At 42.6% G+C, this 15,132-nt stretch overlaps 1 protein-coding gene across 8 annotated transcripts in view; it reads left to right on the top strand.

Annotated features, from left to right (window-relative positions):
* LOC146552644 (ryanodine receptor 3) overlaps positions 1 to 15,132 on the top strand; it is a 108,241-nt gene that overhangs the window by 90,616 nt on the left and 2,493 nt on the right. For 6 of the 8 annotated variants that reach the window (XM_085257334.1, XM_085257335.1, XM_085257331.1 and 3 more), the window contains 27 exons: positions 834 to 943; positions 1,232 to 1,283; positions 1,368 to 1,415; positions 1,511 to 1,610; positions 1,688 to 1,767; positions 1,849 to 1,925; positions 3,207 to 3,280; positions 4,082 to 4,099; positions 4,742 to 4,822; positions 4,958 to 5,046; positions 5,124 to 5,252; positions 5,396 to 5,500; positions 6,847 to 6,928; positions 7,106 to 8,418; positions 8,502 to 8,560; positions 8,772 to 8,946; positions 9,058 to 9,144; positions 9,239 to 9,433; positions 9,675 to 9,805; positions 9,885 to 9,927; positions 10,053 to 10,180; positions 10,289 to 10,349; positions 10,496 to 10,642; positions 12,062 to 12,196; positions 12,315 to 12,471; positions 12,609 to 12,673; positions 14,464 to 14,564. In XM_085257334.1, coding sequence (XP_085113460.1) covers positions 834 to 943; positions 1,232 to 1,283; positions 1,368 to 1,415; positions 1,511 to 1,610; positions 1,688 to 1,767; positions 1,849 to 1,925; positions 3,207 to 3,280; positions 4,082 to 4,099; positions 4,742 to 4,822; positions 4,958 to 5,046; positions 5,124 to 5,252; positions 5,396 to 5,500; positions 6,847 to 6,928; positions 7,106 to 8,418; positions 8,502 to 8,560; positions 8,772 to 8,946; positions 9,058 to 9,144; positions 9,239 to 9,433; positions 9,675 to 9,805; positions 9,885 to 9,927; positions 10,053 to 10,180; positions 10,289 to 10,349; positions 10,496 to 10,642; positions 12,062 to 12,196; positions 12,315 to 12,471; positions 12,609 to 12,673; positions 14,464 to 14,564 — 3,842 coding nt within the window. The remainder of the gene's footprint in view (positions 1 to 833; positions 944 to 1,231; positions 1,284 to 1,367; positions 1,416 to 1,510; positions 1,611 to 1,687; positions 1,768 to 1,848; positions 1,926 to 3,206; positions 3,281 to 4,081; positions 4,100 to 4,741; positions 4,823 to 4,957; positions 5,047 to 5,123; positions 5,253 to 5,395; positions 5,501 to 6,846; positions 6,929 to 7,105; positions 8,419 to 8,501; positions 8,561 to 8,771; positions 8,947 to 9,057; positions 9,145 to 9,238; positions 9,434 to 9,674; positions 9,806 to 9,884; positions 9,928 to 10,052; positions 10,181 to 10,288; positions 10,350 to 10,495; positions 10,643 to 12,061; positions 12,197 to 12,314; positions 12,472 to 12,608; positions 12,674 to 14,463; positions 14,565 to 15,132) is intronic. The other 2 variants (XM_085257337.1, XM_085257333.1) reach the window with 1 other exon arrangement.

Raw genomic sequence — 15,132 nt, 5'->3', positions numbered from 1 at the left:
ACAATCAGGACAGCAGCTTACTGTTAGACATGCGATATATTACATGCGGCATATTGGAACAAACTAGGCTGTGTTTGTTTATTAAAAAAGAAACTTTTTGAATTTATAAAGATTTAAACTATAAACTTTCTTCTTAGCATATTCGTATCAATGTCTTACTGTATCTTTATATTACTGATGAAGTTACAGTGCAATAGATGAAGAATGTCAAGATTCAGCCAATCAGACGCACGTATTTATAAAAACATTTAAAAAACCAATTGTTCCAGTAAGTAAAATAATTATAAAATGGTTATATATGAGGGAAAACTGGGCTTGTGGAGAGTCATGCTTAACTCCACTCACCTTTAACGCTGCTTAACACCATCAATCGTGTGTGTGTGTGTATTTGTGTGCGCTTGTACCAGCGTGTGTGTGTTTGTTGCATTTGCATGCATGTTTTGTGCATGTCTTTTTCTCCCATAGGAGTTAACAGTTGGACCTATTATGTTTTTCCACCATATGTATGTATGAGATAGAGATTTCTCATATTAAACGTAGCCAAAGTTTCAAATAATCAGCTCTGGAGATGTGCAGGTAATCCATGTGAGCCAAAAGCTTAGGCTTCAAATTCTTCTCTCACCCACCTGCTGTTCAAACCTTTAGTTTGTCAGGGGCAGCAAGACGATGACCTGAAGGGATCCACCAAGATCCAGAGATAATAGGATGTTGTGCTAATCATGTGACTCTGGGAATGAGCATAATAGGTCCCCTTTGACATGAACTTGTAAAATAGTGTTGTGATACACATTTGTTGGGTTAAACGTTAGCCTGACTCATGTGGCTGTGTCCAGAAAATACAGCCTAAAGTGGAGGAAGAGGAGGAGGAGGAGGTGAGAAAGCAGCCAGACCCTCTTCACCAGCTCATTCTGCATTTCAGCCATAACGCTCTGACTGAATGCAGGTAAATATACTCTCACACACCTGGCCACCTGGCACTAACACAGGTTGCTCCATCTGTGCTACATAATTGTTTTGGCATGCTTCTCAGCTGCTACAGAGAGCAATAAGCTAAACCATCGTCATATTTTACACTATGAAGAAAACCGAAGCAGCTTTTCAGTGTTTCTCTGGTTTATTTGCTGCAGTGGCTATAAATGCGATCACTGCCACTTATTATGTACAGATTTACAGTAGAGATGTGAAATATACAAGGTTCAATAAAGAGATATTTATCTCTCTTCTTTGTTAGTTCTCTGGAAGAGGATCCCTTGTATATTGCCTATGCAGATATGATGGCAAAGGTATCTCATTGAATCTCATTAAATTGCTCTTGTCAGCTTCTTAGCAGAAACATGCAGCTCTGATAGTCGTTTTTTTCTTCCCAGAGTTGTGCTGAAGGCGAAGAAGAGGAAGGAAAAGAGAAAACATTTGAGGTGCTCTAAATATTTGAGGGAATGTTGTTCAAGATTAAACTTTTTTTCTGTTTTCAATCATATTCAGAAGTGGTGCATGTCATAATGTCCTACAGGAAAAGGAAATGGAGAAGCAAAAGATGCTGTATCAGCAGGCCAGACTTCATGACAGAGGGGCTGCGGAGATGGTGCTTCAAATGATCAGCGCCAGCAAAGGTAAGAAATCAAATGCCTGACCTGTCTGCCTTCCTGCAGTCTATGTATTTAGATCAACGGTCATCTATGATCATCAGGTCGACTGGGTGCTACGGTAACTGTCACGCTCAAGCTGGGCATCTCCATTCTCAATGGAGGGAACATCCTGGTTCAACAGGTAACACGGTGCTCTTCACGTCTAGTCTCTGCAGTTAACAGCTTCATCTTTTAGCCTGACTGTACTTTTCCTTTCATGCAGAAAATGCTGGATTATCTCAAGGAAAAAAGAGATGTTGGCTTCTTTAAAAGCTTGTCCGGACTCATGATGTCATGCAGGTACTGGAGCGATGAGGGATTAATACACAGTAAACTTGCTTTTTATTGCAGTTGCAGTTCAAACAGTTATCTAGTTTTCCTGACTCAGAACTAGCCATTTTTTTAACATCCATTTTGACCGTTCTGCTTTACTTTCCCACAGCGGTAAATTGTTATCAATCAGCTATAACATTATGACCACTGACAGGTGACGTGAATAACACTGATTCTCTTTATCATGGTACCTGTTAATGGGGGAGATATATTAGAGAAGATTTTGTCCTGAGAGGATGTGTTAGCAGGAAAAATGGGCGAGTGTAAGGATTTGTGCAAGTTTGATAAAGGCCAAACTGTGATGCTTTGACAAATGAGAATCTCCAAAACTGCAGCTCTTGTGGGTGTTCCCAGTCTGCAGTGGTCAGTATCTATCAAAAGTGATACAAGGAGGGAACAGTGGTGAACTAGCAACAGGGTCACTGATGCATGTGGGAGACTATGGCTGGCTTGTGTGGTCAGGATGAGCTACTGTAGAGCAAATTGCCAGAAAAGTTCATGATGATTCTGAAATAAAGGTGTCAGAATACACAGAGCATCACAGTTTGTTACCTGTGCTTTGGCATAGCTACAGACCAGTCAGGATGCAAACTGCGAAAAGTGCCAACAATGGACACGTGAGTGTCAGAAATGGACCATGAAGCAATGGAAGAAGGTGGCTTGCTCCTATGACCAGGACACGTGGATGGGCCGGATGCATGCGTGTGATTAACTGGGGAACACCTGACATCAGGATGCACTATGTGAAGATGCTAAGCCTTTGGGATCATTTCTGCTGGGAAACCTTAGGCCCTGCCATCCATGTGGATGTTACTTTGACATGCACCACCTACCTAAGCATTGTTTCAGACCATATACACTCATTGAAATGATATTCCTTGAAGGCTGTGGCCTCTTTCACAGGATAATAATGGAAAATTGGTTCAGGAATAGTTTGAGGAGAACAACAACGAGTTTGAAGTGTGGACTTCACCTCTGATCTCCTCACTGCTATGCAGCATCTGTGGGATGTTATGGACAATCAAGTCCAATCCATAGAGGTCCCACCTTGCACTTTACAGGACTTAAAGGATCTGTTGCTAACATCTTGTTGTTCGATGCCACAACACAACTTCAGGGGTCCAGAGGAGTCCATGCCTCAATGGGTCGGGGCCGTCAAACAGTATTATACAAGTGGTCATAAAGTTATGCCAATCGGTTCATTTTCCAGAAATTCAGGTTACTTAAATCGTTTTTCTCTTTTGGCAGCGTCCTGGACTTGAATGCTTTTGAAAGGCAAAACAAAGCTGAAGGTCTGGGTATGGTAACTGAAGAGGGATCAAGTAAGTGACTAAAACACAGTTTTAGTGTTCCAATTCTTCTCGTCCCCTTTCTTGGAGACTTTTAATCACCTTAATAGGAAAAGCAACAGACGGCATATTTGCAAATTGGCAATGTGTAGAAATGTACAAATTTGCAGCTTTATTTGTGCAGCAGATTGACCTTTATCTTCTTCCTCACTCCATCGTGGACGATGTCTCTTAGCAAACAACCGGTATTGTAACGTGTAGTGTCCTACTTAGTCTCATTTTGCTGTTTTTCTTAAAATGACAGCCACAAGGTTAGCTTGGAAAAAAAAAACTGCTCTTTAGTTTGTTGTTGTACATCTCCATATCACGTGGGTCCTTTGTGTTACGTTGTCACATCATCATGCAGGCAAACATGTGCTACTGTATGTCTAAGTCCTGTCTGAGCCTCGTCTGCAACTTAAGAACACTCAGTTTGCATAAAAGCTCACTTTTTATAATCAGAGGTCTTTATTTAAACCGATGGGTTGCATACAGTATATAAATATGCTTTAACCATACATATCCCAGCTCATTTTCACCTCATAAGCTCAGGCATAAGTGATGGTAACTGCTAGTTTGGTCCTAAACACCGGCCCAATAAGCAGACTGTACTCTTTTTAAGACTTGGTACTGCATGTCAGTGTGAGTATGTAAAGATATATCTACAGCCCTATCACTCTCCTGTTCCTACTTCTTCTGATTGACTCTAAATGTCTTCTCCTTTGCTTATGTCTGCTTCTGTTTTGTTTGTTTGTTTGTTTTCTTCTGATCATGTTTTTATGTCATCGGTCGCAGTCAACGTGAGTGAGCGGGGTAAATACACGGTTTAGATTCTACTCATTCTATGAAATGCTGACATGTTGATTGCCTCCAGTTCAACTCCCTCATCCCTCTACTCATCCTCTACCAGCCCTCCCCCACTTCCCCCCCTTCCCTCATTCTGAATGCAAAATAACCACCTTCTTTAATCTGGACTTGGAGGAACGCATGCATGCATCCTTTGACATCTGGATAGATTGTTTACAGTCAGCTGCCCCAAACTGACTCAGATCTTTCCACTTCTTCTTTTAAGCAAAATTAATGCTTGTTATTTTTGGACCCCACCCCTCCTTTTTTTTCCTTTTTTGATCATACTAACCAGCGTGTATTAAGCAATAAATCTCCCAAAGCTTTGTTTGTACTAAACAACAAAGATTTGCTGGTATTAAACAACAAGGCTCAGTTTGGTTCCTATTATAAGCCTTATTTTGACTTGTGAGATGATGCACTATACCTCGTATGCGTGTGTGTTCCGAACCGTCAATATAGTGCACATAATTTGATGCCGTCTGACAACTAAACAGCAGCTTTATGAGGATGTGCAACAAGCTCTGATGCCTGTGCAGACATTAAAATGATGGGTGCTTGACCTTCCTGTCACTGAGGAGGACAGCTAATCTTATTTCCCGTCCTCAGGTTCCAAGGTACTGCAGAATGATGAATTCACTAAGGATCTTTTTAGGTTTCTGCAGCTTCTCTGCGAGGGACATAACAATGGTAGGTGGATGCTTTCCCATAAGCCAATATTAAAGCCATGCTGCCTCAAGCTGCATAGAAATGACTAGAAAATAAATTCCTATAGTATCTATCTGCAGGAAATTGGTGTTTAATCTTTTTTATCTTCTGTTTTAGATTTTCAAAACTTCCTAAGGACGCAGACAGGGAACACAACTACAGTCAACATAATCATTAGTACTGTGGACTACCTACTAAGACTGCAGGTATCACATTGTTACATCCAGAGCTTTAAATTTCAATAAAGTAGATATGCTATTAATTTTAGTGCTTTCTCTTTTAGGAATCTATTAGTGATTTCTACTGGTACTACTCTGGCAAGGATGTCATTGATGAGGCCGGTCAGAGGAACTTCTCCAGAGCACTAGCAGTGGCCAAACAGGTGTTCAACTCTTTAACAGAGTATATACAGGTACATAATCACAACTCTCCACAGTAAAAGCTGCTTAAAATGTTCATTACAATATCTTAACGGTCTTTCGGCGCTTTAGTGACGAGAAAGGCTGCTTGTCATCGTCTGAGCGTCTCTTTTCGTCTCTGTTTTATGTGCTCCAGGGTCCGTGTATAGGGAATCAGCAGAGTCTGGCTCACAGCAGGCTGTGGGACGCTGTGGTGGGCTTCTTGCATGTTTTTGCCAATATGCAGATGAAGTTATCTCAGGTATGTGTTTGTCTGCAGTGACGCAGATGTGCCTTAACTTAAACTAACTTAAACACTTGCTTGAGTTGTTTCATTCTGTGTTGACTAAACTGTTTACTTGTGTTTTGCTCATCTTTACTTTCACTGTGAAGGATTTCTGCTTCACATTGGAAAGCTGGTACTTTGCTGATTAAGATTTAATCCTATTATAAATGATTTGCCTTAAATTGACTCCACTTAACAAAATATATGGTGTAATGGCCTTTTTATCTTTAACTGAGAGGATTGTTTTTCTCCATTTTAGCAGCATATAGAGTACTATGGTATGGCCTGTATTTGTATGTACTACGCCAAAGTATTGTTTCTTTCTATTTGGCTTCCACTGAGCCGCTGTTCCTTAGAGTAGTCTTTGAAAATTTCTCTTTTTTACTCATTTGCTGTCGCGTTCTTATACCTAACCATGTTCAGTGGGGTTTTTTTATGTTAATGCTTAATGTTTTTCAGTCATGTTTCAGGAAACTACTGTACCTGTTTCCCATTTCCCTAAAAAAATCATGAAAGGAAGCGTTCCTCAAGACTTTTGCACAGAAATGTAGATCTAAAAATAATAGGAACCAAAGGGATGGCAGTGTAAATAAACTAGCATATGTATAAGGTCAACCACCTGCTTGTACAACTACATTAAGTCAAGTGACAGTTTTTTAAAAGAAAATGGGCTGCTTGTTTTAATACATGCCTGCTTAGCTATAGTTAATAGTTGTTACTTAAGTAAAGATTTGAAATAACGGCTTGTACAGATGTGAAAATGTGAACAGCCCCTGGTGTTTTATTCGTTGCCACTAGAGGTCTCTCCAGGCTCATTGATAATCAGAAGCAACTCCAGTACAATTACACATGTTGTTCACCTCAGCTACATGATATATGACTCCATCATTGATATGTCCAATAAGCCAGGAGTGGGATGAAATCCACCCACCTAATCTTATCTCGTGGTCGTCACAAAGGGGCTGGGTCTGACAGCAGCAGCCAGGATGAAGAAGAGCACAGGTGCATCAAAGTACGCTTCAGATTTATGGCACATTGAATACAAAGCCCATAGAGACATTAAACGAGTCAGCCTGACCTCGCCATCTGTTCCTAGACAGCAAAATAACATAAACCCTGGTTGTGATGGATCGATGTTACCTAGAAGGACCTTCTGAGCCACAGCAGGGGCCATTTGAGGTCCCTACAATATTAAAGCCTTGATCTCTCCAACTCTCTCTGCATCACAGGGATATTAAAGAGCCTGGCTGTACCCTTACAGTTAGACTATCAGTGGTCTGTGTGACATATTGTACTATGACTTTCTGTCTTTTTTCTAACAGGACTCCAGTCAGATTGAATTACTAAAGGAGCTGCTGGACCTGCAGAAGGACATGGTCGTCATGATGCTCTCGCTACTTGAAGGTGGTTTTTTTGTTTTTAATAACGTTATATAAGCTTTGTATGCTGGTACTTTCATAAATCGGATTTATTTGCCTGATATAATCAAATGTGTAGCAGAGCAGATTAGTCTGATCTGCATGGGGAAGTGTTTTTTTTAATGAGTTTACTGATAAAATTTACCGCTTTATTGTCTCACAGGTAATGTTGTGAATGGAACTATCGGCAAACAGATGGTGGACACCTTGGTGGAATCTTCCAGTAACGTGGAGATGATCCTGAAATTTTTCGACATGTTCCTCAAGTTGAAGGACTTGACTACTTCGGACAGTTTCAAGGAGTACGACCCCGAGAGCAAAGGCGTCATCTCAAAGAAGGATTTCCAGAAGTCCATGGAGAACCAGAAGCAGTATTCTCAGTCTGAGATTGAGTTTCTTCTCTCCTGCGCCGAGGCTGACGAGAACGACATGTTCAACTACGAGCAGTTTGTTGAGAGGTTTCACGAACCGGCAAAAGACATCGGCTTTAACGTCGCCGTGTTGCTAACCAATCTTTCAGAGCACATGCCTCACGATGCCCGCCTCTCAACTTTCCTGGACCTGGCCGAAAGCGTCCTCAGCTACTTCGAGCCTTACTTGGGCCGCATTGAGATCATGGGCGGAGCCAAGCGCATCGAGAGAGTGTACTTCGAGATCAGCCAGTCGAGTCGCACGCAATGGGAGAAGCCTCAGGTGAAAGAGTCGAAGCGGCAGTTCATCTTTGACGTGGTCAACGAGGGCGGAGAGAGCGAGAAGATGGAGCTGTTTGTAAACTTCTGCGAGGACACGATCTTCGAGATGCAGCTGGCCTCTCAGATTTCAGAGCCAGACCCCGTTGAGCGCCCGGAGGAAGAAGAGGATGACATCCAGACCATGATGGAGAACCAGGAAGAGGAAGACGAGGAGAGCGCGATGATGGAGTCTTCCTCGGCATTTACAATCGCATGCATCTCCATGAAAAAGAGCTTGTGTCACTTCCGCCAGCTGCTTACTCTTAAAAGCATGCGGCGGCAATTCAGGAAATTCAGGAAGATGAGTGTGAAGGAGATGGTGCGGGGCTTCTTCTCCTTCTTTTGGATGATCATCACAGGCCTCTTTCACTTTGTTTACAGCCTAATTTGGGGATTCTTCCACATCTTGTGGACCACGATGTTTGGGGGTGGCCTCGTTGAAGGGGCTAAGAACATGAAGGTTACAGATATTTTGGGAAACATGCCTGACCCCACTCAGTTCGGGATCCATGGAGACGTGTTAGAAACAGAAAAGATGGAGGCAAGCGAAGCGTCAGCGTTGGCTGAGTTGGGTCAGATGGCTCAAGGGGAAGCAGCAGAGGCAGATCTGATGGCTGAGCTACTCAACATACAGCCGAAGAAGGAGGGCAAGCACGGGGCCGAGCCAGGTTTGGGGGATGTGTCTGAGGTGGTGGTGGGAGATGCCCCGTCAATAGCCAGTGCAGTCAAGCAGAAGAAGGCACAGGTTAGTGATTTTGTTCAGAAAATAGAAGAAGAACACACCCTTATTAGTAGAACCTGAATGTTAAAGTAATCTGCTGATTCCAGATGGCTGCAAAGACGAGGGCTGTGAACGGAGACTACAGATCTGATACAGAGAAGGGAGAGTGAGTGTAACTTGTTCATTGTTACCTACATTACCACTTGCATATGTTTATTTGAGGATTGTGTTAGATTAGTTTCACATAAATAGCAGTTATCGTATCCATGCTTACTCCTGTGCTTGTCCCTTTGCTTAGTATCCACATTTTGTTTCTCCATATTAAGTATACATCTGTGTCTATGAACACAACACTAATGTATAATTTATGCTTGCAGTTCAGAAGATGGTGAGAAGAAGGACCACGACAAGACTAGAGACGAAGCTCCTCCAGAGCTGTCAGTGGAGGAGAAGAAAGCCCCGAAGAAAAGGCTCGGCTTGAAGAAAGAGGCACCGGAGGCTTTCATGGCGAGCTTCTTCGCCGGCTTGGAAGTCTACCAGACTAAGATGCTGGTCAGATGTTTTCCTCACTGCAGTTTTAAGATCACAACTGTTACATTAAGCACAAATACAAACTTGTTAGACATAAAAACAAAGATGATGATCACGATTACCTTTTCACAGAACTACCTGGCAAGAAATTTCTACAATCTCCGCTTCTTGGCACTTTTTGTTGCCTTTGCTATCAACTTTATTCTTCTCTTCTACAAAGTAAGTTTGGAGCTAAACTACCACTTTATATACTCACCTTAGGGTCCCGCTGTTTTGTAAGCTGGGTGTCAAATTTGGTGTCGTCACCTTTTAGGTGACTGGTGATTACTCGGATGATGAAGACCCCTGGAAGGGTCGAGGCAGAGCTGGGGAGGAGGAAGACGAGGGAGCGCTTGAGTATTTCGTCTTGCAGGAGAGCACAGGTTACATGGCACCAACACTTCGCTGTCTGGCAATACTACACACCATCATATCTTTCCTGTGTGTAGTGGGATACTACTACCTGAAGGTATGCACAGTTTTTTAAGGTGGTCTAATGAATTTGTTAAGCATTGTAGGTGCAAAAATAAAACTGCACACATGTGGAGCATTAAAAAAATCAAGTAACTTCAAATATCTTGTTTGGGTATATGTACATTTTATATTTCAGTACACTTGTTCATTGTTAACCCATGCACTCACGTGCACACACACACACACACACACACACACTGTCTCAGTGATGCAGCCCGATTTCTCGTGTGTTCAAGGTGCCTTTGGTAGTGTTCAAGCGGGAGAAGGAGATAGCAAGGAAGTTGGAGTTTGCAGGCCTCTACATCACCGAGCAGCCGTCTGATGACGACATTAAAGGACAGTGGGACAGACTGGTCATCAACACTCCGTGAGTCTGCCTTTTATCAAACGACGAATCATAATCTTGTGCAAACAGACGTTTAATTCTGTTTTTGTTTTTTTATCAGCTCCTTTCCCAACAACTACTGGGATAAATTTGTCAAGCGCAAAGTAAGTAGCTCATGTAATTTAAGTTTAATCTGCTGTGCACACAAGCTATAAATGGAATCTGGTTACACTTACTAAATGTCAGCTGCCGTGTCTCTTATATATTTCCGCGCGGCTTCTGTTTGTAGGTGATAAAAAAGTATGGAGACCTTTACGGAGCAGAGAGGATAGCAGAGCTGCTGGGGTTGGACAAGAGTGCCCTGGATTTCAACCCTACAGAGGAAACTGTTGCCAAGGAGGCTTCACTGGTGTCATGGTGAGAGATTGGGCTGATAAAAAGCAGACAGCCCAGGGCTGCTTGGAGTAAAAATAGAGGTCAAACAGAAAATACGAGCCCTTCATATCAACTTTTCTCTGTTGCCAGGTTGAGCTCAATCGATACAAAGTACCATGTCTGGAAAATGGGGGTTGTGTTTACAGATAATGTAAGTTTAAAAATAAGTTTGGATGATTAATTGCTTTGTTTTGTAGTTTTATTGATGGTGGTTTACATTATTTGACAGCTGAGGAGGTTGATGGAGGATTTTATAGCAGGGCGAACGGCTTCTGATCCATTTTGTTTCTCCACCAGTCATTCTTGTATCTAGTTTGGTACACCACCATGTCCATCCTGGGTCACTACAACAACTTCTTCTTTGCCGCCCATCTGCTGGACATTGCCATGGGCTTCAAGACTCTCCGCACCATCCTTTCATCTGTCACGCACAATGGCAAGCAGGTGAGGAGGAAACACATACAGCTCTTCTATTGAACAGCAGGGGTCACTGCAGAGCTGGTGGTGAAACACATTTTTTGATCACAGTTTGCAGTGATGGCATTTGAAGTATGCCATTCAAAATGTGCTAAATTCTGCTTTCTGCACGCCCAAAACAGATTTCAGTTGAAATCATTTTAATGTTGCTTTAAATGTTAACACAGTTATTTAAATATTATGTATTTATGTCCTTAAAAAATGGTAAATGGTCTGCATTTGTATAGCGCTTTTCTAGTCCATAGGACCCCAAAGCGCTTTACACTACATTCAGTCATCCACCCATTCACACACACATTCACACACTGGTGATGGCAGCTACATTGTAGCCACAGCTGCCCTGGGGCGCACTGACAGAGGCGAGGCTGCCGGACACTGGCGCCACCGGGCTCTCTGACCACCACCAGTAGGCAAACACGGGGTTAGTATCTTGCCCAAGGATATTTGGCATGCAGCCAGGGTGCAGCCTGGGATTGAACCACCGACCTTCTGATTAGTGGCTGACCTGCTCTGCCACCTGAGCTACAGCCACCCACAAAAAGCTACTTTAAGCGCTAAAAGACCCAGGCTTGGTTTTATAATAGGTTAAAGCCAACATATTAACAAATATGATCTTTTTATTAGGCAGTTTCTCTTGTCATTTAACTGATCTAATTGACCATTTAGGTCTAATTTGGTTCATCAGGTTCTGAGAAAAATGATCTCGCTTGTTGGCAGCTAATATGCAGGTGACATGAATCACAAATGTGTCATCTAGCAGATCCTGTATGTGTCGTGTGAGATAATTGGAATGTTCTCAGCATCCTTTGACATTTGAGTTCAAATGGCTCACATGGCTTAATTTAAATCCCACTTTGGATTGCCAGTTCTTCCAATAATTCCCATGTTAACTGACCAGAGGGACAAATCAGAATTTAATGTCACCTCAGTCTCCAAGGGCGGAAATGCACCAAAATGGCAAGGCCACAAGGAATCAGCGACATCTCCCAGACTCAGCCGTCTGTGGGCTGATCAATCACGCTGTCAATCTAAATGCGCTTTACGGCGTTGTTGCCTTTCAGGTTTACAACCGGCTGAGCTGTAGCTGAATCCATTTTTTATTATATGTGAAATAATAGACTCTTTTTTTGTATTTACTATAAATAAATAACTCATGTGAGTTTTCTTATTGCACTAAACTTTCTCTTCGTTTCCACGCGTTTGAACTTTTCCCCTTCTCTCTACTCACTCCTCTCTTGCTGATCTAATTTTGTTGCAATTTTTTTATAGAAAACAAATGGAAGCCAGCAGCTCTGCCCCTGCTGCATCCATTGTGTGTCTAAAAGAAATACATAAATAGCAAAAAAAGAGCGAGTCTGTGAATGCAGATTTCATGTGTCTCTGTAGCTGGTGCTGACAGTGGGCCTGCTAGCTGTTGTGGTCTATCTCTACACTGTGGTGGCCTTCAACTTCTTCAGGAAGTTTTACAACAAGAGTGAGGATGAGGATGAGCCGGACATGAAGTGCGACGACATGATGACGGTAAACTGGAGTTACGCTTTCTTTTTTAAGGAACAGATTTGGGCTCGCTGCTTAAAATAAGCCACGACTTAATGCTCAGCCTCAGATTTCAATTAGACCTCCACCTGTGTTCCTGCAGTGCTACCTATTCCACATGTATGTTGGAGTAAGAGCAGGAGGCGGGATAGGGGATGAGATCGAGGACCCAGCTGGTGACCCCTATGAGCTCTACCGCATCCTGTTCGACATCACGTTCTTCTTCTTTGTTATTGTCATCCTCTTGGCCATCATCCAGGGTACATAAAAAAAATCCCAATTTCAACCTTATTTATCAGTAATTAGACGAACCCACAACATATATCCATTTAAATATTACAGTCTTTATGCTTAGGGTATGTATGTCATGCTCACAGCAGTTCCTTTATGGTTGCAGGTTTGATCATTGATGCCTTTGGAGAGTTAAGAGACCAACAGGAGCAGGTCAAAGAGGACATGGAGGTGAGAGGACAGATCATCATAACTTGCAGCACTGAAGGAAGTGGCAGGAGTGTAAATCATATAAAAGATGGACTTAGCTTATAGGTCTGTGAAGTGAAGCCATTGTAGAAGTCGTCCAGTGTGGCCACTCCGTGTTTGTTGACTTTGGTCATGTTGTGGATGATGTTCTGTGGATTCACGTAACGATGGTCTAAAACCTCTTCAAGAGACGGAACATCCAGAATCCTCTGATGGTGGGTCAGCGTGATGTCCTTCCAGATCTCCTGCTCATCCCACTGTCAGCTCTCGTCTCTGTTTCTGCTGCTCTTCTGTTGGCTGATTGTTGCCTTCCTGCTGTGTTTGGAGTGCAAATTCTACATTTTCCTGGTTCTCCGTCTCCTGCCTCCTCCTTCTGAACCTCCTCTTTGAAGGTCTCTTTTTTATGGATCTGGAGTCTGAGGGTCAGGGGATAGAAAAGTGGAGGGAAACCCGTGCATCACATTGTTGTCCTCCAGGTCCTCTGTTCCCCAGCATCCCTTTACATCTTCAGTCACATGGTTCTTCAGAAACTTCTTTAGGAGGTGAACTGTCTGTTGCCTAGTAACATCGGGGCCAAGGCTACTGTTACAGAGCAGCTGGTGCAGCCAATCAACAGCAGCAGAAGCGGTGAAGCAGGAAGCATAGTGCCTGAAGTTCTATCGATGCTTCCTGAGGGGTATGCAAGCTCGAAACAAACGTGTCACATCATTCCACAGTTTTGTGGCTCTGTACAGTCCAGGACAAATAACATGAGAACTCATATTTATCACAAAAGGGCAGCAATAAAGTTTATCTTCATTCGATGTAGCGACAGGTAATATCCATCACTCGAAGAAATATTTATGCATGTCTCGCTACAGGCTTAAGGGCCATCAGGGGGCAACTGTTAAAAAAGAAGACTGGATGAGACTCCACAGTAACAGCGCTCGGCTCTCTTGTTCTATGACCTCAGTTAATACTCTCTTGGTGAGCAACTGTTTGTTTCACAGACTGCTGAAAACAACATGATGTTCATTTTTGCAAATGATTACACTCTTTACCATCTGAAACCGGGTATAGTTTATGATGGGCCAACCTCATATCTGGAAAGTTGCTTCGAAATAGCGAGACAGTTGAACACTCAGCTCGACCCTTCATAACAGCACCTCCCTAACCATTAGACGGCATAATCGCGCTCACGTCCACCTTTCATGTACGAATAGATTTAATGTAGATCTTCTGGAGATTACGGCCTTATTAGTGGACTCTTGTGTCTCGTCTCGTGTACTTGTCTCTTTTTTTTCATTAATATTTTACTTTGTCTGGGTTACTTTATGGAAATTGTACCCCCTAACCCCCCTATTTGATCACGTGTTGAGTTTCAGAGATGTGACACATTTTTGTGAGCTCCCCATCTCTCTTGAGTATTTAAACAGTCACTGTGACAGGCAAGTGAAGATCAACGTGCATGTGGGAATATAAATATTAAGCCGAATTTTGGAAGCATACTTGTTGATGCATAACCTTGTCGCCTAAGAAAGGGCAGATAACCCTTAATGAAACTGTCAATAATAAATAACTGTGTTATTTTCTCAGACTAAAAGGTCCCTGCAGAGCTTCTGTTGTTCATAGGCTGAGTGGGACTGAGCGTGATGAGTAACTTGACCTTAATATTGTAAAATATGTCCAATCTGGTGTTGCTTTAGGCAAACTCTTGTTTACTGTAGTTCATCAATGAAGCACAGAAAAAGAAGAAGGAAGCGTGCCTTCTAATTTTCATTTTCTGTCCTCAGACCAAATGTTTCATCTGTGGGATCGGGAACGATTACTTCGACACAACCCCCCACGGCTTTGAGACCCACACCTTACAAGAGCACAATTTGGCCAACTATCTGTGAGTATCCTTTTGATCAGCAGTGTTTTTAATGTTTTTTTGTTTTGTAATCATTGCAGTAATCTTTTACCATTCGTGTCAACGCTTTTCTGTAATTTAACCACATGATTGATGGCTTTAGCACGTTACTGCAGCATAAACACCAAAGTCACTAGTAGCAGCATTGATCCAGAACACTAGATCCCTTCAGGTATCCTGCCTGTGTTTCCCTCACACGCACCGCTTAGCCGGTGTTTCTGAATAATACCAGTAACAATAGAAAGTCTCAGTCCATTTGCTCTCACAGTCAGCTGGCCGGAGGATATCAGAGCGACCTCATTATGTTGCTTCATTACTATTTAATGCCATGAACTTTATTGGAAAATAGGTTTGTGATAGCATGCTCTCATTCAGTATTCATTATGATTTGGCATGCTGCGATGCCCATAGAGATACAGCGGCTCATTGCCATTTACGCTTGATTTGGGGAACAGCAGGTGATTCTGCGATAGAGACGAGGTGGTGTAACTTTACTTAGACACTAGCATCGGGAACTGTGACACCCAGTGACGGAGAGTTTGACATTTAT

The sequence above is a fragment of the Mchenga conophoros genome, linkage group LG19 (genome assembly GCF_057382185.1).
Source record: "Mchenga conophoros isolate Kocher_MC1m ecotype Shallow Benthic linkage group LG19, M_conophoros_male_GT1.1, whole genome shotgun sequence".
In the NCBI taxonomy this organism is placed as follows: Eukaryota; Metazoa; Chordata; class Actinopteri; order Cichliformes; family Cichlidae; genus Mchenga; species Mchenga conophoros.
The sequence above is the reverse complement of the archived record's forward strand: the minus strand, read 5'-3'. Positions and strand labels throughout refer to the sequence as shown.